General features: G+C 42.9%; 1 protein-coding gene across 5 annotated transcripts in view; it reads left to right on the top strand.

The window, feature by feature from the left end:
* The window catches only part of ADCK1 (aarF domain containing kinase 1), a 144,493-nt gene extending 121,905 nt beyond the window's left edge, over nt 1–22,588 (top strand). For all 5 annotated transcript variants that reach the window (XM_048486036.1, XM_048486037.1, XM_048486039.1 and 2 more), the window contains 4 exons: nt 17,715–17,864; nt 18,772–18,969; nt 19,652–19,845; nt 21,646–22,588. In XM_048486036.1, the coding sequence (XP_048341993.1) occupies nt 17,715–17,864; nt 18,772–18,969; nt 19,652–19,845; nt 21,646–21,814 (711 nt within the window). In that variant the 3' untranslated portion in view covers nt 21,815–22,588. The remainder of the gene's footprint in view (nt 1–17,714; nt 17,865–18,771; nt 18,970–19,651; nt 19,846–21,645) is intronic.
* Nucleotides 22,589–23,546: the final 958 nt, after the last annotated feature.

Genomic DNA, 23,546 nt, shown 5'->3' on the forward strand with positions numbered 1-23,546 from the left:
TATGGCCCTGTTTCTCTCAGATGTTACATCAATAGTGCTTTTGTTCATGTTTGAATGCCTCCCCTACCTCTGAATCCTTCCGAGAAAGTATTCTGTGACACGAATCCAACACTTATCTAGCATTACTGATTGGGGACAGCTTAAGAGCCCAGTCATTAGATACCATTTGGTTGTCAAAACATACAATTTCAGCAGCCATCAGGAAGCTACAACAGTCACATCAGTGATATTTGTGTGGTTTTTGGTGGGTTGAAGGCTGCTCATGCTACACAAAAACCATTATTTTAGTAATAAAGAACTGTATTTGAATTATCTCAGGGATATAGGGTATGTGCAGGATAATTATGAGTTGCAGCTGCAGTGAAATTCCACAACAGTTTCTAAGCCTTTTGGCCCTCCTCCTGAATGGACAGCCTCCTTCATGTTTTCTTTTATTTTCACAAGATCTCAAAGCTCTCTTCTAAATACTAACCTCACCATTTCAAGTAAGTGGTAAGAAACAGTCTTGTCAGTTTGGAATTAGAGGCACCATTATGAGCAATTTATCTTCCAGCCTTAGAAGATCAGACCATACACTGGGATTGAAAACCAGGAAGCCCATGAAGATGCCCTTCACCTCATCATAAACACCTCTTCCTTGCTCTGTCTCATCTCAACAGAGATGACTTGTTTCATACATCTGGCTTTGGAGAACCACTGTCATAGATAGCAGATGTGTGGTGAGGAGGTAGTCATGCAGAGGTAATGGATGACAAACCCCTCTGACTCTCCGATGGGCAATCTAAGACTCAGGTCTAAATTGGCAAATTTAGCAGTGCCACATACTACAGTGTCACTGTAGGAAGATTTATGACATCATGATGCTCTATAAGAAGTCAGGCATATTTTGAAAGAGGGCAGAACTCAATTTCTGGTTGGGATTCCAAAAATTAAATCTGCTCAGTGAGGTAGTGTGTTCTATCTAGGCAGGTAGAATGGCTGTACCATGTCACTGTAATTGGGTATCATATATTTAATGTTTTAAAAAGTTGTCAGTAGAAAACTACAAAACAAACAACGGGCTGGGCTAAGACTTTTCTCCCTGATATGTTGTCTTCATATATACTTCTTTTCTCCCTCAGGGTAGCTAGCCAAAATGGAATCACCTTGAAATGCTGTAGTCCACCCTACTGTATCAAGCTGCAACCATCTCTTTCTGTACTCGACCTGACCAAAGGCACTATTTTGATGGTGGATTCCAAACAGAACCTTTTGCCATCAATTATGAACCACCTCTATGGCTAATTACACCTTCATTTCAGTCACACATTCTATGAACCACACAACAGGCGTATATTTCTCCTTTTGTATTGCAACAATGTTAGTATCTCTGCTCCTGGAGAGAAAATACTTCATATTTCCTGCCTTTGCTTCCTGTATCATCCCACACAGTTGTGAGGAAAGCAGAGTCAGTCGCGATGCTGAGCAAGCTATAGTGTCCAGACCTTTCCTCTCCCACTGCCTTTGCTAATTTCACACCAATTTGACCGAGGACCTGCAAAGTCAGGTTTAAAAAAACACACATCCACTAATCCAATTAACCTTCGATTAAGGTTCCAAAATCAATGCTATTCTTTTGGCCGGAGGAGGTAATATCGAGCCCTGAGAAATGAGCTACATCACGACCTTTACTTTTAATGAGATCAATAGAAGTTAGTGTCGCCGTCTCTTAAAATAATTGGCAAATATTATGGCTGGATTAGGGCCAACAGCTAGTATCTGCTCCAAATTGAAAGGGACAGGAATAAATAGAATCAGAACCTGAAAAGACACTGCCTTGTACTATCTTTCTCATCTAAGAATTTCCAGTGGTCAGTGGGGAGATGAAGTAACCAAGACAGAATACGGGGTGGGCAGTGTGTAGTACATCCAGAAAACAACTGAGTACATTAGTTCTTGTTGTCTGCTCAGAATTGGGCACACTGAGAACTATAACACAAACACAGCCAGGTGAACTTACTGTATCAGATTTTGTTGCGTACATTTGAGGTGAGCTTTTTTTTTTTTTTGATGAAATTCATCTTCATTCCCATTCCAATCAGTGTTATGACTTGTACTATAAGTCCAGGTTGTATCTTATTAATACAGAAAAAGTTGCCAGGATCATAACCTGGATCATTATTGCTCACAGTTCATCCTCTCTTTACTCCTCTGCAGTTGGGCGCATGTATTAAAAGGCTGACACAGGTTACATTGACTGCTTTTTACACTTGAGCATCCAGCAGCATTTGTTTGCAAACTGATCAGAAGATTAGCTGGGCTTATTGGCAGAAAGAAAAGCTAAAATTATATTAAATCTCGCACCGTTTATACAAATTATAAATATTTAAAATTGTGCATAAACATCTATCAACTAGGTTACATAAATAAGTACCGTGTGTGTGTGTGCGTGTGCGTGTGTGTTAAGTACCCTCAAGTCGCTTCCGGGTCTGCTCACGGTGACCCTGTAAACCAACATCCTTCAAAACATCCTATTGCTAAAAATCTTGCTCAGATCTTGCAAACTGAAGGCCATGCATAAGTATTGTCGAAGGCTTTTGCGGCCGGATTCAACTGGTTGTGGTGGGTTTTCCGGGCTGTGTGGCCGTGGTCTGGTGGATCTTGCTCCTAACGTTTTGCCTGCATCTGTGGCTGGCATCGTCAGAGGTATATCACAGAGAGAAATCTGTTCACTGTGTCACTAGACACAGTGTGTAACAGACTTCTCTCTGTGATAAACCTCTGAAGATGCCAGCCACAGATGCAGGCGAAACGTTAGAAAAAAGATCTACCAGACCACGGCCACACAGCCTGGAAGACTCACCACAACATGTATAAGTACTTTCCCTTAGTGTAAAAAAAACACACCTTTTTGGTAAAATTGTACTTATACACACAAGTGTCTTTCCTATGACCAGGTACAATGATTAATAACATAAAATACAGGTACACCAATCAAATATGCTTTGGGCATAAGGCCTTTCCTTAGCGATTTAACTTTGTACAATGCACCCCATTCAATATGTTTCCTCTTATAAAGGTAATCTGAGCACAGCAAATTTCTCTGCTTGGGCTGTTTGGTAGCAGTGCCTATCTGGCACTATATTATTTTTAAATTATTGTGTTTACCAAACTGTGTTTGGTACCACTATATTATTTTTAAATAATATTTTTTAATTTTGTTAATAGATAAGAATTAACAGAACAGGAAAAGGAAAATGGAATCAAATCATATTTACAATCAGTTCTAGAGACTAATGATCCAATCCCGGGGGTGGCGGTTACTGCTTGCATTTGGAATGGGCTCATGCCTGCATCTTTGCCCCTTCCACCAGCATAATGGGCACCCGTGCCAGTGGAGAGGGCAAGGATACTGGCATCAAGATGCCACACAATTCTGTGGTGAGGAAACCCGGAAGTGGGCATGCCCCCTCCATGGAGTGTCCAATCAGATACTCTGTGGAGTGTTCATTCAGACACCAGCGTGGACACTGCCACACTGTGCCACCTGAAAGACGCCTGGAGGTGGTATGGCTGTGTGGTAACAGCACCATTCTGGCCACCTCAGCCTTTGGATAGGGCTGCCCAAGAGGAAACTGTACATATAATATATAAAAATGGAAAAAACAACTACCAATAATGACCATTATTGGTGTAAATTCTAATAATCCAAAATATGTAAAAAAGCACTGATGAGTGGTTTCTATTATAGATTTCTAGATTTTTTTCTCACAAAATAAAAGTTGTATTGGCATATTATTATCATCTTTCACAATGTGATTAATTATTTACCTATTTCCCTTTACATCCCTTTCCAATAGAGTACACAGTACATCATGAAGATTATTGATAATTGATAAATGCAACAGCTACCATGTTGGTATGGTGTACTAAACAGAACACAAAAACTACATCCATCATACCCAAGTTGCTAAGAGCTCGAAATCCTCATAAAAAGCACATAAGAAAACAGTGAGGTTTAATACATGACATTCAAAACTCAGCCAAGTGCATCAAAAGTTCTTTGGGGATTGGGCTCCCTGGTCAATCCTTGTTTTCATTAATACTTCTAAATATAAATTCACAGGAGTATTAACAAAAATGAGAATTGACTGAGGAGCCCGTACCACAAAGAACTCTTTGGACTTTGGTACCGGCATCATTTATAAGACCATCTGTTCCCATTGTATTACTTCACAGACTTTCTGTTGTGTGGATTCTCTAATCTGTATAGAGAACATATGAGTCTAATCTTGATACACTTTGCTATGTTTTGCATGTCATGTATTTAAACTCACTGTTTGTTTATGTGCTTGTTAGGATTTGGAGCTCTTAGCAGCTTGGGTACAGTGGATATAGTTTTTGTGTTCTATTGATAATTTCTACACATCTTTTCAGCAATATCCTTCATCTTATTTAGTGGAATAATATAAATAATATACTTCCCGTCTATCTTGACACTTTTTGATTGGTCACTTATTCACAATGTTCGTTAATTTTGCCATTGATCCATATTCCACTAGTTTACTACGCGGATATCTGGGAGACATCTTGATAAACTTATTTTATATCAACGGCCCAGTGTATGTCCTTCGTTAGTGACATGTTGCTGATGTTTTCTCCAGGGGAATGGATCTCCTTAGTCTGGAGGTTAGCTGTAAATTTGGGAGATCCCCAGGTCCCACCCGGAGGCTGGTTGCCTAGTCTTCAAGTAAGGGTTAAAAATTTGTTTTGAATTCATTTTCTTAGGCACTGGTGGCTACCAATACAAGCTCGACCATTCCTTGTATCCATTTTAAAGTAGAGAAAACTACCTGTGGCCAGCCGCTAATAAGTATTGGGTGACTATAGCCTTCCTCAGTTCCATATATACTCTCCTTTTTCTTATAACATCCATGCCAACCTTCTTTGTTTCACAGGAAAATTTGTAATTGTGCCAACAAAGTATATTGGAGGACAAGAAGTGAGATTAATTTTAACAGCTATTTTAATTTTTGCAAAGGCTTTAAAGCACTGCATACTTCACACCTCTATTATTTGTCTGCAAAGGAGCATAAATAGTTGGGTCACATGAAAACAGGAAGATGATTGGTCTGTGGCAGGATTCCCCAATGTGGCATTTATGGGTGCCATAGCACCCTTCAGTACTTTCTTTGGCATTTGCAGAATTTTTCAGGAAGTGGGACTGATCTAGATCTTAAGGATCAAAAAGAAGAGAGGATTTGTACAACATCTGGTAGAGAATGCCTCTCCCCAAAGGTTTACAATCTAAGGCCCCTCCTCACACGCAGAATAATGCACTTTCAATCCACTTCCAGTGTACTTTGCAGCTGGATTTTACTGTCTGGAATAGCAAAATACACTTGCAAACAATGGTGAAAGTGGATTGAAAGTGCATTATTCTGCATGGGCGGAAGGGGCCTGACAAATCTGAGCAAGGAAAAGGAAAGATTGTAAGAAAAACAGTGGAGGCACTAAATTAAAATCTCCTTTAATTGGAAAAGGCATGCAAAAGTAGACATGCCATGAGGAGCTTTGTAAAAAGTGGAACAGATTGGATAGCACTAATATCTAGAGGCAGTGAGTTCCAAAGACAAAGTGATGGTGATGATTATGGATGGAAGCATGCAACAACAGATCTGCATAGGAGTTTGGTACCGGAGGATTGCAGGCTCCAGAAAGAAGAAATTAAGAAGGAAACATAACACAGCTAACACTGTGCAACAGAGAAGGCTTTTAGGAGTTAAGGTTATTGCCTTTTGCTGTGTAGAACTACCTGTCCTCAATAAGCATGTGTGATATATTTGGATTACACTGTGCAATCCCTTTGATACTGAAAATAAACATTCAGCACCATGCACCTTTCTTAGCAAGTATTTACAAACTGCTGTTGTAGTCCTTTTAGCTCATCCCTTTAAAGCGCACAAAACCTGTTTTATTGTTCCAGGCAGTGACATTCAGGACTTCAGGTGGCTGGCTGTGACGCCGCAGCTGTCCCACCCCACTGCTCCCAAAGGGGCTTCCCAGCAGCCTGGGGAGGCTTCACAAGTGAAAGCCTCTCTTGCCGCTGAGAAGTCCCCACTGGTTTTAACAGACTTAATATAACCAAAAAGGTTACATAAGTCCATATTTCCGGCTGTTGGTGTAACGTGCCGAATGGCCGGGGGGGGGAGCTGACAAACATTGGCTCTTTCCCCGGCTATGCCCCCAGCCCACCCCTGCTATGCCAGGGCACTGGGACAGTGGCGTCACATCTGGTGCTGCATCTCAGCGCTGGGGACATCTGTGGCGGCTTGTGCTGGCAATTTTGCCTCTCTGCCAGGGCAAGTGCAAACCCTGGGAAGGGCAAATCCGCTGGTGATGCTGCCCAACGCTCCCACAAGTGGATTTGCCCCTCTCCCCTCTGGATGGGGCTTAGTCTCCCCCCCTCCTAGTTTCATGAAGCTCCCCAAATTCCTGTTAAATATTTTATACTACTGCTTCCTCACAGTTCATCTTATTAAGGACATTAGAATTGTCACACTTTGGGTCACAACAGCACTCCATCTAACTTTTCCCCCCTTACAGTGGCCAGCCATTAACCCCCTTCTGTTGCTAGTATGATAGTCAGAGGTATACTGCTTTTGAAATTGGAGACTGCAGTTTTTTATTTACATTACAGTACCATCCAGTCGTGTTTTTACTGGTCAAAGGCATTGAATAATTTGTTTTCTTTACAGTTCTGTTTTTTCCCAGTCTAGTATATGAGTAGCTTGCCTTGAGTTTAATTCTCCACAGCAGCTCTTGGGATTGTGGTGGAGAACTGCATATAAACGTTTATTCAATGTGTGGCAGTAAAAACAAGAGGCAAATTTTGTACTAGGGATTGTTAGAAAAGAGTCTGAAAACAAAACAGCCAGGATCTCATTGTCCTCTTTTATATTTCCTCTCATGTTAGGTGCAGTTGCATTAGGAATACTGTGCACAGTTCTGGCCACAGGATCACAAAAACTATCTTAGAACTTGAAAAAAAACATAGGAAAAGGGCAATTTAAATGATTAAGGGGCAGGACGGAGCAACTATTCTGTGAGGAAATGTTGAAGTGTTCCGGGCTTTTGAGTTAAGAGAAGAAAGACCATTTAGGAAGGACATGATAGAGGTTTATAAAATTAAGCATGGCATGCTGAAAATGAATTGAACATTTTCTTCTCTCACCCATGATGCTGGATTGGGGGCATTCAGTGAAGTTTTTGGGCAGTGCAGATAAAAGGATGTATTTCTTCTCTGTGGAATTCATGGCTACAGGAGGTAATGATGCTGACTAATGTAGAAGGATTTTAAAACAGATCCATCAGTGGCTATTAATGATGATTAAACAAAACCTTTATGTTCTGGAGGCATCAAATCTCTGAATACCACTCCTGGGGCCAACAGGGTAAAGAGGGGACCTCAGCCTTCATGCCTTGCTTTTAAGCTTTGGGGATGCCTGGATGGCAGCTGTATAAAACAGGATTGTTACTCATGGTACCTGGAAGAATACAAATGTAGGGTCTTTGCACGTGTACCTCCCAATCCTAAGTATACAGGTGAGTACTTGAGCTGATATTTGAGGAAATATAAAAGAGAAAAAGAGAAGATCTTTAGATTTGAATTACATTGATCTTGTGGTGCTGTGTGGTTTCCGGACTGTATGGCTGTATTCTAGCAGAACACGTCTGCTAGAACATGGCCATACAGCCCAGAAACCACATAGCACCACAGTGATTCCGGCCGTGAAAGCCTTCGACAATACATTGATCTTTCTTCAACAAGAAACCAAACAAGGTTGAGGAACAGATAAAATACCCCTGAAGTTATATAATCCTAATTAAACAATTGGATGAATACACAAGATACATAAAAGTTGAAAATGTATAATGTTGTGCGTATCAGAGTAAGGAAATACATAGTTAAAAATCATGTAGACCAAACATATTTCAACTAAATTGTATTTTTCAGTAGTCCTTAAAAGATGGTAGTTTTCCTTAAAAGTACGCATATATAAAATATCAAGACTATAAACACAGCATATAGTTGGGCTAAACTCCTTCAGTAACTCTTTAAAGGTTTTGTTTTAGAAAACTTAAAAATATGTTTTTTAAAAAAGAAGAAAATGGGAACATTATTTTCTGTTATGGCCTATTTTAATTAAACAAAGAAAAGTTTAAAATCTTTTAAAACATTTTACACTAAGAACAAGCCAGCTGGATCAGACCAGAGTCCATCTAGTCCAGCTCTCTGCTACTCACAGTGGCCCACCAGGTGCCTTTGGGAGCTCACATGCAGGATGTGAAAGCAATGGCCTTCTGCGGCTGTTGCTCCCGATCACCTGGTCTGTTAAGGCATTTGCAATCTCAGATCAAAGAGGATCAAGATTGGTAGCCATAAATCGACTTCTCCTCCATAAATCTGTCCAAGCCCCTTTTAAAGCTATCCAGGTTAGTGGCCATCACCACCTCCTGTGGCAGCATATTCCAAACACCAATCACACGTTGCGTGAAGAAGTGTAACCAAGATATACTGTTTCCACTGTATAATATATTTGCAAGGTCCTTAAAATGCCATCTATTGATAATTGGTGGAGTATGTTGTTAAAAAGATAATTTCCAGCTCTTGGGAGAATAAAAAGTAATATTGCTGCTGTTATGTTAAACACAAATGACGATAAGTAAGAAATTCAGATAGCTTATTATTTAGAACCAAGTAGTTTCTGGCATCCTCTACTACAGTAGCCGCGAGTAGAATTTAATGTGGGCCTGGAGCTGCAATGTGGGGGTCGAGACGGGATTTCTGTGAGACTCATAGGCCTCTTACTTGTAAAGATATGTAGTCCTAAATCAGAAATGTAAGTGTAGATGCTAAATACAGCCACTATAAGGCATTAAAAATATATACAATGTATAAAAACCCAAATCCTGGCACCCAGTATTGTATATATTTATATGGATCAGACATACTATATAACTACCACCCAGTCAACATTCTCATTGAGGCCCATGGGTGATTCCATTTTCAATGTAAAAACCCAGAATAAGTTCTTGTCTGCTGAATTTCTGGTAAAGTTCTAAGATGATTGTCTGAAAATTGTAGATCCTTTTCATTATATCCCTTGGTAATGGAATATTTAACCAATGGAACCTGCATTTTTCTAGTTCTTATACAACTCTTGGGCTTATGAATCTGGTAATGCAAACTCAGAAAACTGGAGAATGCAGCGTAAATCAGTTTAAAAGTTTCTAATGGAAATGTTTACATTAAGTTAGATGTGTCTACCCAGATGAAAGTGAGCTGACCCCAAAAGAGAAGGGAAAGGAGAGGGAACAAAGCCAAGAGAAACGGGTGATGAAAGGCTTGGACTTGAAGTGGGGAATAGAAAGAGGTTAGGTGAAGAGATGCAGCCCTGGTTTTAGACAAGTGAGGCTAGGAGGAAGGTTGTGGAGAGAAATGGGATGATGCCCAGGAGCTAGTTGGAAGAAAAAGGAAGAGAAAAGGGGACGTGTTGCTGGTGGAGAGAGAGATTGCTGGTATGTTGTTCAAGAGCGTGGAGGAGAAAGAGGGCAAGGGAGCAGGGGAATCAGGGATGTGGCACTGAGATGGGACTGAGCTTACAACAGCAACCAATGTGATGAAGAAGGAGACTTGTATGTGGGTAAAGTGCTATCAAGTCACAGCTGATATTGCAGCCTCGTAGGGTTTTCAAGGCAAGAGATGTTTGGAGATGGGTTGCCATTGACTGCATCCATGTAGCCACGTTCAACTTTCTTGGTGGTCTCCCATTCAAGTTCTAATCAGGAGTAACCCTGGTTAAGGTCTGAGATCTGATGAGATTGGCTAGCCTACACCATCTAGGACAGGGCAAAAAAATGTTTAGGGAAGGATAAATAGAGAGAGAGAGAGACAATGGAAGGACTGTGCTTATGTTGCCTGTTCCTGAAACATAAGAGTCAAGAGTCCCAGTGGTTAGGGACAGTCCTGATGTGAAGCTGAAATGAACCAGAATGAATTTCATCAAGAATCATGGTGGTAGAAGAATTGCCCTGGGGTAAAAACAGAATGTACCAGTCTAAAAGAAAGTCCTATTTAAAATTTGTACCCCCTTCTGTTGGCAGCAAGAACAAGATTTTCAGAGTACTTCAGTTTCTTCAAGGTGGGAGGGTTCTAATTTGTTGATTAAGCCTTTATTAATTTACTGGGCAGGTCTGTGAGGGACACTCTTCAGGGGAGTGCAGTGTTTGGTTTGGGAGTGAAGAGATTCCATGAACGCAAGTCTAATCAAGCCCTTGATGAAGTTGTGAGGGTTTACCCTAGGAGTCCGACTCTCTCATAATGAAATGGCATTTTGTGGAGGTGAATTTACTACCATGAGACTCTGGTTTGAGCCAATATGGAATTTGCCTGTACTTTTGGTCGCACATGCTGTGGAGTGTAGGAGACTTTGGTGGTGATAGGGTACTGGGTTAGATGGACTATTGTTTTGATCCAGCAGGGCACAGAAAACATAAATTGATCTGTTCTTCTTATGTCTACTGATGGCATTTCTCCACAATTGCTCCTTTTAAAATTTAATGTTATTTACATGGTTCTCATTTCATTCCATCTGGAACAGTGGTTGGCAGTGATAGGAGATAGGATTCCCATCACAACTGGAGGGCCCAGCAAGTGTACTGTTGACCACCGGAGTTGAAATAAGCAGCACTTTATTTGACAGCACAACTATATAAAATATTTATATGAGTTTTAAGAGTCATTCGCTTTCCCCAGGGAAACTCTGGAAGCTGTCATTCTGTAAGAGAAGCTAGAACTCTTCTATAGAGAAGTTTCAATAGAGGATTCTCCAGTTCCTAGAGTTCTTTTGGGGGAATCCATAGCAGTTTAACTGGTGTACCACCATCATCAAATTGTAACCTGGGTAAAGCAACTAGGGTCTGAGATGAGATTAAAAATTAGGTCCTTCAATTTATTTTCCCACTGCTTTGCCCCCAGGCACTGAGCATCACCACTTCTGCCTTGAATCTTAGAATTCATGAAATTCGAGTTTTCTTTTTTAATACTGATTGGTCCAATAAACAATCTGTTGCATCTGCTGTTCTCTAATTAAAAAAGCATTCATGTCATCATTAATACAGTGTAATATTTTGACATTTATATTTTTAAGCCATTAAATGTTGTTCACAACAGAAGGCAAAATCAAAAGAAACAAATGCAACCACAAGTCAAGTTTTGAGTGATAGTCACTGGAAGGTGTTAATTTCTAACCTCTATAAGGCACAGTTCATGCCGGTTTCTTTCCTCTTCAGCGATCACCCAGTTCACAAGTGCATGTGCCATATTCTGGAATAACACCTCTGAGCATGAACATTTGCATAAACAGAAGCTTTTTCAAAGCCTGTCTCTTTGTCACACTTGTGCATATGCACACACATACATAAAGGCATCTCACCTTGAACAGGCAAATTCATGGGGTGGGCTGGGCAGCAGGCGCAGCTTGGGTGATAAATCAGCTGTCTCTCCACACACTGGGCACAGATAGTGCCTTTTATTATTGCTGCTTTGTGATTAATGTTGATGAACACATTTAAATTTCTGCCAGTGCTCGGACTGCTGCCTGGCCTCGATGTGCTCAGAATCCCAGCAAGCTGGCTGCGTTCTGGGATGTTATGCCGGTGGGAGGGGGCGCGTGTCTCTGCCTCACACGCCTCTCTGAGTCTCAGCAATGCATCTTGTAGGCAGAAACACTCCCTCATCACAGCCCATCCAGAAAGGATTATACAGGCCATAGAAGGGAAAGTGGTGCTTTCAGGGGAGGGGAGAGAATAGGTATTCAAGAGCAAAACCCACATGAGGGTACCTGTCATTGTATCGTGACTCCTCGCCTTCAGGCTTTGGGGCTGTTGCCTCATGCTATGAATTATATTAGCTTCTGAATGGAACTGGTGGTCTCTCTGGAGTTCTATAAAGTGGATCTGTGCCTTTGTCCCCTGCATATACAATTTCAGTCCTAGAAACTGCCTTATCATCCACATTGCACATAAATAAAAATAGCAGCAAGTAGACCCTAGTGCAGTGGTGGTGAGCCTTTGGCACTCCAGATGTTATGGACTACAATTCCCATCAGCCTTTGCCAGCATATCTAATTGGCCATGCTGGCAGGGGCTGATGGGAATTGTAGTCCATAACATCTGGAGTGCCAAAGGTTCACCACCACGGGCCTAGTGTCTGGAAGTCCTAGGTTCTGATCTCCTCTCTGTCGTGAACCCTCCCTGGGTGATTATGGGCCAGTGTAGCCTACCACACAGGGCTGTTATTATAAGGATAAAATGGAGGAGGTGAGAATGTTGTGAGTCACAGTGAGGTCTCTATTGGGGAGAAAAGTGGGGTACAACCAAACAAATAAATGGGGAAGCCTAACCTTGGAAGCAGCTCTTACTACTTCTGCTGATATCTCCACAGGAGATTGTGTGGCATGGTTAAGAGAGGTAGACTTGAGCCCTCCGGGGATAAGGCGGCCTATAAGTCTAATAAAATAATAAATAATAATAATAATAATCTGGAGAACCCAGTTGGATTTCCTGTGGAGCAGTGGATTCTTATCTGGCAAACTTTGTTAAATTTAAATCTTTGTTAAATTTAAATTTTTTTAAAGATAGTTTTAGAGGGTAGCCATATTGGTCAGCAGTAGAACAGCTAGATTCAAGCAGGGCAGAGATTAACAAGATGTTTGGTGTATAAGCTTTTGAGAGTCAAAACTCCCTTCCTCGGAGACGAAGGGAGCTTTGACTCTCGGAAACTTATACCACCAAAATCTTCTGGTTCTCTGAGGTGTTACTGGACAGGAATTTATCAGTAAGCTTTTAAAGAAATTGTTGAATAAGATGATGATGTCGGGAGGCCTGTTTATTTTGGGGTTTGCTTTTGCTGCTTTCTGGCTGTTGGGGTGGTGGAATGGGTTAACTGCATTTCTAACTGACTTTTCTCTGTCTTTTGTGTGATGCTATATAGTACCAGGTGCTGTTCAAGGTCAGTGCCTGGCTGTCTTCACTGTTATCTCATTTGCAGGTCTTTTGGCGGGCATTCCCACGATGGGTGTGTGTGTGTGCACCCTGCTTTAACTGTAGGGGTTTGCGCGGGCAAATCCCAGTTCTGGCTTTAGCCAGGGAAGATCCTCATCAATAAACTACTGTTCTTCTACATGAGTTTGTTTCTGGTTTTGGGATTCTGACATTTGAAAACAAAGAGGGGAAAGTACAGCAGTCTTAGCTGAATTAGTTAGCTCCTACAGATGATGAAAATAATGTGCCAGATGGGTGCTGTGTGGTTTCCGGGCTGTATGGCCGTGTTCTAGCAGCATTCTCTCCTGACGTTTCACCTGCATCTGTGGCTGGCATCCTCAGAGGATCCTGTAGGCGAAACGTCAGGAGAGAATGCTGCTAGAACACGGCCATACAGCCTGGAAACCACACAGCACCCAAGTGATTCCGGCCGTGAAAGCCTTCGACAATACAATGTGCCAGATGAATAACATGTCTGCCTCTAACACTTTTCTGTGTGACATGGGGAAGGAGTAATTTCGTGCTTGCTTGGCAAGAGGATCTTTTTCATTTCCTCTGGAATCCACCTTCCTCAAGGATCTGTTGGGCAAGCAGAAGGCTTGTTGCTGGTGGCTGCACAGAATGGCCCCCTTCAATTCCTGACACAGTTTTATCGTTTGCTGTTTATACTGTGCATTTGGCAATGTGCCAAGGATCATTTATAATAATTATCTTTTAATTGCTTATTGGACAGCCTGCTGCGGGGCTGTTTGTGTCTTGCTGGGGGATGGAGGTTGTCAGGCAGTGCGTGTGCGCGCGCGTGTGTGTGTATTCTTGTATGTGGCTGTTTTGTTGCAGAAGGGGTAGAGTGTACCCCCCATTGTAAAAGAGAGATGCAAAGCTCCAAGACTGTTTACTGATCCTAAGCAGCCTTTTAACTTTAATAAAATGGTTTGGCGATAAGGAGATGGTTTTGGAAGGGGGTGGATGGGTGGGATTGATGAAGGGGGAGCAGAGGCAGTGACAGAATGATTTAAACAGCTTCATGGTGTCGTTTCATCTTTGCAGACATCATAAATCAGATGAAAATCCAGTTGAGCCAAGAGGGGTGGAGGGTGGCAGAGAAAGAGCAGGGAAGGGACAGTGAGATTCTCATATGCGCCAGAGATGAAAACACTGTGGCCGCTTTCACAAGAGGTGTTTAAACATTTTCTGGCTTGCCTTAATGGCATCACATTGACCCAGAGTTCAGGCAGGTTCACATTTCCATATTCTTAGAAGTACAGCACTCACTGTGTTGTGGTGAGAGAAAGGCCATGCCTCCCAAGCGGATATTTTGAAGGCTGTGAGGATGAACTACAGATTATTATGAACATAGGACTGCTGCCAAAAATTGTAGCTGTGTCTACCTCTGTCTTCCTCCTTCATATGTAGCAAAACTTGGTGGTATCCTTACTCCGTTGTATTGTGCCTTTCCCCAATATCATCAATGGCAGCCCACAATGTAGAGTGGCAGAAGGGAGAATTATGTTGTCAGGACATGGATATGTTCTACCATGTTTTAAGAGGGTGGCAATTGTAACACATGTTCACTTTTATTGACATTTGTAACTTCACCCTAATTCTTTATGAGAAAATAGAAATCTGTAACCACTACTGTGCATGTTTGACACTATGGCCATTTACAATAATGGAAAAGCTTGCATGTGCAAGCTTATTGTCTAAATAAGCTTAGTTTTGAGGCTATTTTTTTTTTAAAAAAGGCTGTTTCCTGTGTTAAGTTTGTGAATTATATTTTCACTGTATTAAAGACAAACTAGCGTTCATCATCATAGTTTTATGTGCAAGCCTGCTGCAGAGAAGAGTGACAAGTTTTTTTCTGCATTTCTGCATCTCCACAGCACTCCTTCCCCCTTCCCCTCAAACGGAAGGTGAGACAATCTCCCACCAAAATAGTCATGAGGGCAGAGGGGGAGGAAGTGATTCCCCTCAGTTCTCTTTTCATGGCCATGACCAAGACTATCTGCAAAGGTTATGCTGTGGCCTAGATACAGTGTCCGATCACTGTGCTTGCTCATTCCACAAAGGCCCAGGTTTTGTCAGCTGCTTTTGCAATGCATGTGACTATTGGGGACATCTGCTGGGCAGCAGGGTGGTCCAATCCATTGATGTTTATCTAGCACTACCCCATTGATTTATGTAGCCCCAGAGGCTATGTGGGAGAGCAGTGGTAGTTAAAGAATGGAAGAAATTGTTCCCTCCCCCTCCTCCCTGATAAGCATTTTGGCGGGAACTTTTTCTGCCTTCAGCTCGAGGGGGAGGAAGCATTCCGGGGATGCAGGAATGCAAAGAAAATCTTATCACTCTTCTCCGGGGCATGCACAGTCCCATGTGTGGCTTCACAGAAGATCCCTCGATGAACAACAGTTACAGGTAAGTGCAACATTGCTTTTCCTTGTATTACTTATGAATACAGCCTGTTTCTTCTCTGAATTGATGTCTCCCACCAGGATACATGTTTTGTCCTCAACAACGGGCCATTTCCTATGTTACTTTACAAAAGCTATACCAAAGGGTTTTTTTACGTATGTGTCTAAAAGCGTAAACTGTGAAAGCAAATGTATCTGTTTGCAAACATGTATGTCTTAAAGGAATTCTTGCTGAGGAGCTAGGGCAGTGATGGCGAACCTATGGCACTCCAGATGTTCATGGACTACAATTCCCATCAGTCCCTGATGGGAATTGTAGTCCATGAACATCTGGAGTGCCATAGGTTCGCCACCACGAAGCTATGGTCAGCTGCACTTTGTGCTAAATCCAGGTTTATCTCTAAATGATTTGTAAAATGGCCCTCAGATGGGCATTCCACTTTCTCTTTTTCCAAGAGACCTCCTTTCAAACTCAGCTCCCTATTAATTCTTCTGTAGACATGTTTCTGGTCCTTCAGAATCTCTGCTTTGTAGACCTTATTTAGCATAGTCTAGGACAGTGACAGTGGTGTTTCAGAAATTCAGAAAATTCCTAACGATTGCCGGCATGTCACACAACACCACCATCACCCCGCCACCTAAATAAAAGAGAAACAATTTTTTACATATTCATTACAAAAAACCCCAGTGTTACCTGAAGTGGTGGGAGTTTCTCCCTTTTAGAGTGGGGAATTAATGTGAGCAGACTCTTGGCTTAGCAAAAGGTTGGACACATTTGAAATCTTGTTTGCATATGTTTTGCAAGAAACTCCATAGGAGAGCGAATAGAATTTAGCAATTTTTTAAGGAATAATGGGAATAAATAAGCAACCCATAATCAAAGCAGCAGAACATACACAGTCCTGAGATATAAGGGGATAGATCTGAAACAGATGAGGGAATTGGGGAAGTAAGGGTTATAGTCACCTGATCTTGGAGCAGAATCCTCCAATGAATAGAACGGGGCGACCTACACTTAGCTGTGGAAGTACAACATGTTGCAGAAGAATATCACAGATAGAGAGGTGTCCAGAGATACTGAGCCTACTGGATTAGGGGGCTTCTTATGGGGAAAAAAGTATCCTCAGGGTCATGCAAAGTGACCCTTAATTTCCCAGGACAAAGAAGAGCCCTACCTTTCCAGGGAAAGACAAGAAACAGACATCAACCTTAATGGTTGGGTCATTAATCTAATGGGTTGAATCATCAGCTTGATGTTCCAAGCTCATGAGTGCCTGCAAAGGGGAAGGTAGCTGATGAAATTACAGCTATATAACAATGGCAATGCAAACAAGGTAGTCATTAAAGGTATTAGTCAGAGGAAGAAGCATTGGGTTAGGACAGTGCTGGGTAGGCAAGCACATTAACACATCCATTGTCTTCACAGCAGTGTATCGTCCAGGGCCGGAGATGGGAGCACTTTCCAGGGTAGGGGTGTTGTGTTTGCCTAATCCTGTCAGGAAGGGTGTGAGGGAGGCATTATGCAAGGCTGATTTGGAGGGGGCAAATCCAGGCAAAGTTCTCACTTACTGTATTGTTTTGTGGGCAGACTGAACCAATGCAGAGAATGGGCTCCCCATTTTGGCACTGCATTGCTAGGCAACCCAAGGGTTGGATGAGATGGGTAGAGACACAGCTGTCCTTGAAACAGGGTTCCCCCAATCTACCATAGGTCAGTTTGGCAACAACAGTCCAATCATGAGTGGTGCTATCTATTATATCAAGAAACATCAAATAATTACAAAGATTACTGAAGCTCAAGCAAGGAGTTGTTGGGCATAGATGAACTCTGTTGAGTCACCAAAATGTCATGGGGTGTGTCATAGGTTTGATGTGCATGTCATAGGTTCACCATCACTGGTCTAGGAAATACTTCCAACTTTCCCTCAAGTCTGGTTCCTTCTCTTGGACACCTCCACCTTTGCACAAGCAAATGTTCTACTGTGCATCTGTTCTATTTGAGTAAGGCACAACACACACACATTGAAGTACTTGAGTATATACTATCATGTTTCTCCTCTGATTCTGGACCAAGCAGAATGTAGGGCACATGCCACCTTCTGCTGACCCTTTGCCATGCCAGTAAATGGTACCCTTCTCCCCATGCTTTCTGTTCCTTGACAGATCAGCTTCCTGGTCAGCACCTTGCCTCATGCTATGCTCTCCTTTTTTTCTCCTCAGCTCTCTCGCAACCTGGGGAAGCTGTACAGTGAAATGATCTTTGTGAATGGCTTTGTTCACTGCGATCCTCATCCTGGCAATGTGCTGGTGAGGAAGTGCCCAACCACACACAAGACCCACATTATACTTCTGGACCATGGGCTGTATCAGGTATGCAGAGAGCTGTTTGAGCATCATGGTTACGTCCAATCATACCAGCGAGCACCCATAAATAACAGCAGCTGAGGACACTTTTGGGAGGAGAAACAAGTATCAGGTGGCGGTGGGGTCTTCATTTTCTGGTGATACTTCTGTGTCTGCTCTGGAAGAAGCAAAGATGAGGAGAAGATGCACAGTGTAATGCTGAGGGATGCGAGGAATGATCATACAATAGGATGGGGTGGGTTAAGGGATCTCGTGGGGCAGGGTCTAGGGTGTGAGAAGCAGAAGGGGACTGGCATTCATTGAGAGGAGAGGAGAAGCCAGGGAAATTCACCTAACCAGCCCATTGGTAGAAAGTGCCTTCAAGTTGTAGCTGCTTTATGGTGGCCCCATAGGGTTTCCAAGACAAGAGACGTTGGTGGTTTACCAATGCCTGCCTCTGCATATGCGCCCCTGGTATTTCTTGGTGGTCTCCCATCCAAATGCTAACCAGGGCTAGCTTCCATGATCTGACCAGTTCGAGCTAGCCCGGGCCACCCAGGTCAGAACGATCAGCTCATTAGGACAATATAATCTGAAAGGGCAAGTAAGACTGTCACGGTTGTTCAAGATTCTCAGTAAGAAGGAAATTGTTTAGAAGACAGGCAGCCGACTGAAGGTAGTGGGAACAGTACAGAGCCCATCCAAGGCAAATGCCAGTCATGCCCAAGTGTGTTCAACTGGAGCAATAGACCAATCACCCTCTCCATGAATGAAAATGGAAATGCATTGATACTTGATATTTGCTATCTAACTCCACCATTCTGTGGGACCCAGTAGCTTCTGCTTTGAGTATTATATCTGAAAGTGTTTTGTTGGGTCTTGCATTTTTGATCAATCTTTTCCCCCCTTGAAAAATACTCTCCCTTCTCTTAAGACCCTGACAGATAGCTTCCGCTTGGACTACTGCCGACTCTGGCAGGCCTTGATCAAAGCTGATATGAAGCAGGTGCAAAAATATAGCCGGAAATTGGGAGCTGGCGACCTGTATCCCCTATTTGCTTGCATGCTCACTGCCAGGTCCTGGGAATCGGTCAACAGGGGCATCGACCAATTGCCAGTTACAGCTAAAGAGGTGCATTTTTTTGGTCTACTTTAACATTAATGATAAATAAGGATGCTGTTCTTTATATTAAAAGGGGGGCTGTGATTCTTGAGCTATGTCTGCTATGTAGGTAGGCTGTAAATATTGCTCAGGTAGAGTTGTAAAGGCTTACAGGGTTATTTCTGAAGTTCTGTGGCTCTTTCAACAGAGGACATCAGCTCAAGAATATATCAATTCAAGAATACAACTTTGTACACAGAAAGTCCCTGACTCAATTATTTATTAGCCTATATGGTACCAGATATGTGCATACTGCAAAAAGAGAGGAATCTGCTCCAAGGAGTTTGCATTCTAAACTTGTAGGAAACAGAGGGGAGGGAGCAATAGACCAAGGAAGAACATCTTTCATTCTAGTTACATATGTCAGCAGGAGTGGGGAAGTGAGGGACTGTGCCTTTATATATAAAAAAGGTGGGGTTTAAAGTCACCCATTAGCACATGAAGCTGCCTTATACTGAGAATGGCCATTGTTCTGTCATGGTCAGCTTGTCTACTCTATCCTTGGCAGCAGCTCTCCAGAGTCACAGATAGACCTTGAAGTCACCTACTTGAGGGTTGAACCAAGGACATTCTCCATGCAACACAAATATGATTGGCACCAGTACTGCCTCTCTTTGCCATCTTCTACACTTCTCTAACCTGCTTGTTCCAGAATGTGGAAATCCGGACCAACGCTGCTAATTACCTACCTCAAATCAACGTACTTCTTAACAACATCCCTCGCCAGATGTTGCTGCTACTGAAGACCAACGATTTACTGAGGGGGGTCGAGTCAGCTCTTCAAACACGAGCCAGTGCCAGCTCCTTCCTCAACATGTCCCGCTGCTGCATCCGAGCAGTTGCCACGTGAGTTCTTCATCATTTGTGTCAGAGTCAGGTTTCTGTCCTCTTTACTCCTTAACAGAACAATCCCTCGTTCCTCACTCTGCAAAGGCTCATGTTACAGAACACACAACATGTGTGACTGTTGCCTGGGGTAGGTTGGAAGTGGTGCCATGAAATATTTAGCATCTTACCCCCAGATTTCAATTTTATGAAATCTGATTGGAGTGGTTGATAGGGAGGGGTGGAGTTTCAGGCAGAGAGTGCTTTTCCCTGTTGAAGGAAGGGCAAAATGGAATTGTATGGAAGGGAAGAAGATGAGTTTCTTTTCCTTTTGCTTCCTCTGTTATCATCTGTTGTACTCATGGTTGTGTAACGTATAGAGAGACCAGGCTGGGATCCCATATTCCATCAGTGTACGATGATGAAGGTCACAGATCTTTCCCACATTTCCCTCCCTACATCGACAAATAGTCCTGTTGATGGAAGAAGGGGGTGTTTTTGTCCCTTCCACTTTCTCAGTTTAGTGAGTGGGTAAGAATGTGGTGCCAGCAAGGTGTAGCAGTTGTGAGGAAGTAAAATCTAATCTGGTGAGCTGGGTTTGATTCTCCACCACTCCATATGAAACTTACTTGGTGATCTTGGGCTAGACACAGTTCTGTCAGAACTCTCTCAGCTCCACCTACCTCACAAAGGACCTGTTGTGGTGAGAGGAAGGGAAGGAGTTTGTAAGCTACTTTGTAAGCCCCTTACAGTTGAAAAAAGCAGAGTATTAATCCAGACTCTTCTTCTCCTCCTCCTCACTGACAGCCAATGGGGTACAGCAATTAGGGGATCTGGGAGACCCAAGTCCAAATCCTTACTCTGCCATGGAACTTGCTGGGTGACCTTGGGCCAACCACACACCTAACCTATCTTTCAGGGTTGTTGTGAGGATTAAATGAAAGAGATGGGAATGATGTTAATTCCTTTGGATTTCCATTGGAGACAAAGGTGGGATACAATGGAAGCAAATAAATACATCTCCTGATCTATGTGGCAAGTCGTTATCCTGGGAATAAACTTTCCTGGGTTTGGGACGGATAGAAGGACTTGGGAAAGAGCCATGATCCTTTCATCCCTGTGTAGCAGGATCCAACCCAAGACCTGATTTAGAGGCAAGGATGGGAGGAGCAGTTGGAGTAAAAGAGAAACTTTTAGATGAGGTCCAAACCAGCAGACATGAACTGTTTCCAGGAAGTGTTCTTGCCTGCATCTCTGGAGACCTCGTTGATTCAGAGTGTTTCTTCCTGTATGTGAGCCAGTGTGATGTAGTGGTTAAGAGCGGCAGACTCTAATCTGGTGAACTGGGTTTGATTCTCCGCCCTTTCACATGAGCAGTGGACTCTAATGAAGTGGATTTATTTCCCCGCTCCTACACATGAAGTCTTCTGGGTGACCTTGGGCTAGCCATAGTTCTGTCAGAATTCTCTCAGCCCCACCTACTTCCCATGGTGTCTGTTGTGGGGAGGGGAAGAGACGGTGATTGTAAGATGCTATGAGTCTCCTTAAAAGGCAGCTAAAACCTGGGTATAAATCCCAAGTCGTCTTCTTTTCTTTTTTAAACTTCTTTTTTAATTGATTACCCCAAACAGAAACTAAAAAATATAACAAAATATAACAATGGTGGTGAATCTGTAGATAAGCATTTATAAAAGGTCTCCAAATATCTAAAAATGTGTCCATGTACAATTGTTGCCTGAATGTCACGTGTTTCACTGTTGATTAAGTTGTAAGGTCTTTAGTCTACTGGAGCACTGGTTTCCTTTCCTGTCTCTTTCGCAGGTATCAGAGGAGCAAGACTGATTCGCTCTACAGGAAGGCACAAATATCCCTCTCTGAAGCGCTGGGCCTGTGGCAAATCAACCTGTATGAACTCTTCCTGCGACTGAAAGGCTCCCAGCTGGGGAACTGGGTCATTGCTTTCCTGAGTTGGATGCACCATTGCCCGTAGTAACACAATCTGGTGGGAGAACTGGTCGCCTTTCCCAACTGTAGCCATCCGTCCATATTTATTCTACTGGAGTTTTCTTGCACAACATGGTGCTTCCTCTGGCTGCCTTTCTTGGGGCCGTGGTGTTTCTGGCATGGAAAACGGGAGAAGCAGTGCAAGGCAGCAGCTAGAGCTTGGAGGGAGCCAGAAATCCTGTCGTAGTTCATGGGAAAAAATGGCTTGGGTAAGGGAGCTTGAAGCCCTTCACGTTTTAGGGGTCTCTCGGTGAAGTCTTTCGTAAAAAAAAATTATATTTTCTGTAACTCCATGCATAAAAAGTATTTCATGCCACACAATTCCATAATGCAGCTCGGAAATTGTGTCAGAATGAATTCCCTAACTGCAGAATTTCAATATGAATCCCTGCTTCCACTGGAAATGTGCATAACAAAGTGGCAGCCAAGTGAACAAGAGATAAGGCAATCCCTCGTCCCCTGAATGATACTCCCAGTGACTGTGAAATAAAAGATTTGGGTGCGAAGATGTCTGTCCTGCCTCTGCCTCTGCTTAACTGTGAGACTTTGGATAAGTCCATCTACATCTTCTTGGCCTTCATTGCTTCACCACAGACTGCAGGCAGCACTTCCAGCCCATCTTTGAAACGGCCAGAGAGAAGGCACTGTTGAATGGCAGTGTACTATTGTCTCCGAGTTCATTCATACGATAGTTCTGGTCATGTATATGTGTTGCAAAGGTTAATAAAGAAAGGTACCCTCCCATGGGAGGATGAAGGTACACAGTTGTTTGTTCGGCATCTTACATGCTCTTGGCCCTGAGAATGGTGACATGTCGCTTGTTGTCGGCAAGCTCATTCCCATGTGATAATTTTGCCCCTTTATCACCTGCTGCTGAATCAAAGGAATGAAAAGAAATGGTTTGTACTGAGGATGCTTGGACACTACTCTCCCCTCCGTATGACTGATGCTAGCTGCTCACTCATTTCTTGTTGAACATCCAGACAGAATTCCTTCCAAACCACCACACTCCTGTGTTTTCCCCACCATCATCCCATTCTTTCTTTTCACTTTGGACACAATAGCAGTGCAGTGAGTTCCAGTGTGAACTGGACTCCACTCAGAGGATGAGGAGCTATAGCTCAGGGATAAAGCATCTGCTTAGCATGCAGAAGACCCCAAGTTCAACACCCCGCATCTCTAGTTGAAAGGACCGGGCAGTAGGTGATGTAAAAGACACCGGAGAGCCTCTGCCAGTCTGAGTAGACAGCACCGACCTGGCCTTGATGGACAGCTCTTGTGTTTGCCTAATAAATGAAAAGTGAACTTTTAAAAAATACTGATCTTGGTGGACTGATGGCCTGTTTCAATGGAAAGAAGCTTCGTGTATGTTCACGTGACAAGTCCATTTATGACATCTGGCAAGGAGGGGCGGGGGCTGCAACATGCCTGCTGACTCTGTTCACCCCCCTCCCTTTCTTGTACCATTGTCTTCAGTCCCGCCCTATCCTCTCCTCCTTCTTCTGAAAGGGGCAAGGCATGCATGGAAGAGAAATTGTCAGTTTCACCCTCCTCCTCACCTGGTCTTTTAGTTTTAACTGAAGAATTGTGGTGAACATATGTGCTGTTAAGAAGTAAAGGGGGAAAATACCGCTCCCTCCATGGAGCAGCCACAGTGTGCTAAACTCTGCATGGATACAGAAACAGTTGTGTGGATTAGCTGTCCATGTGTTTCTGAC

The sequence above is a fragment of the Sphaerodactylus townsendi genome, linkage group LG02 (assembly GCF_021028975.2).
Source record: "Sphaerodactylus townsendi isolate TG3544 linkage group LG02, MPM_Stown_v2.3, whole genome shotgun sequence".
NCBI classification, from domain to species: domain Eukaryota; kingdom Metazoa; phylum Chordata; class Lepidosauria; order Squamata; family Sphaerodactylidae; genus Sphaerodactylus; species Sphaerodactylus townsendi.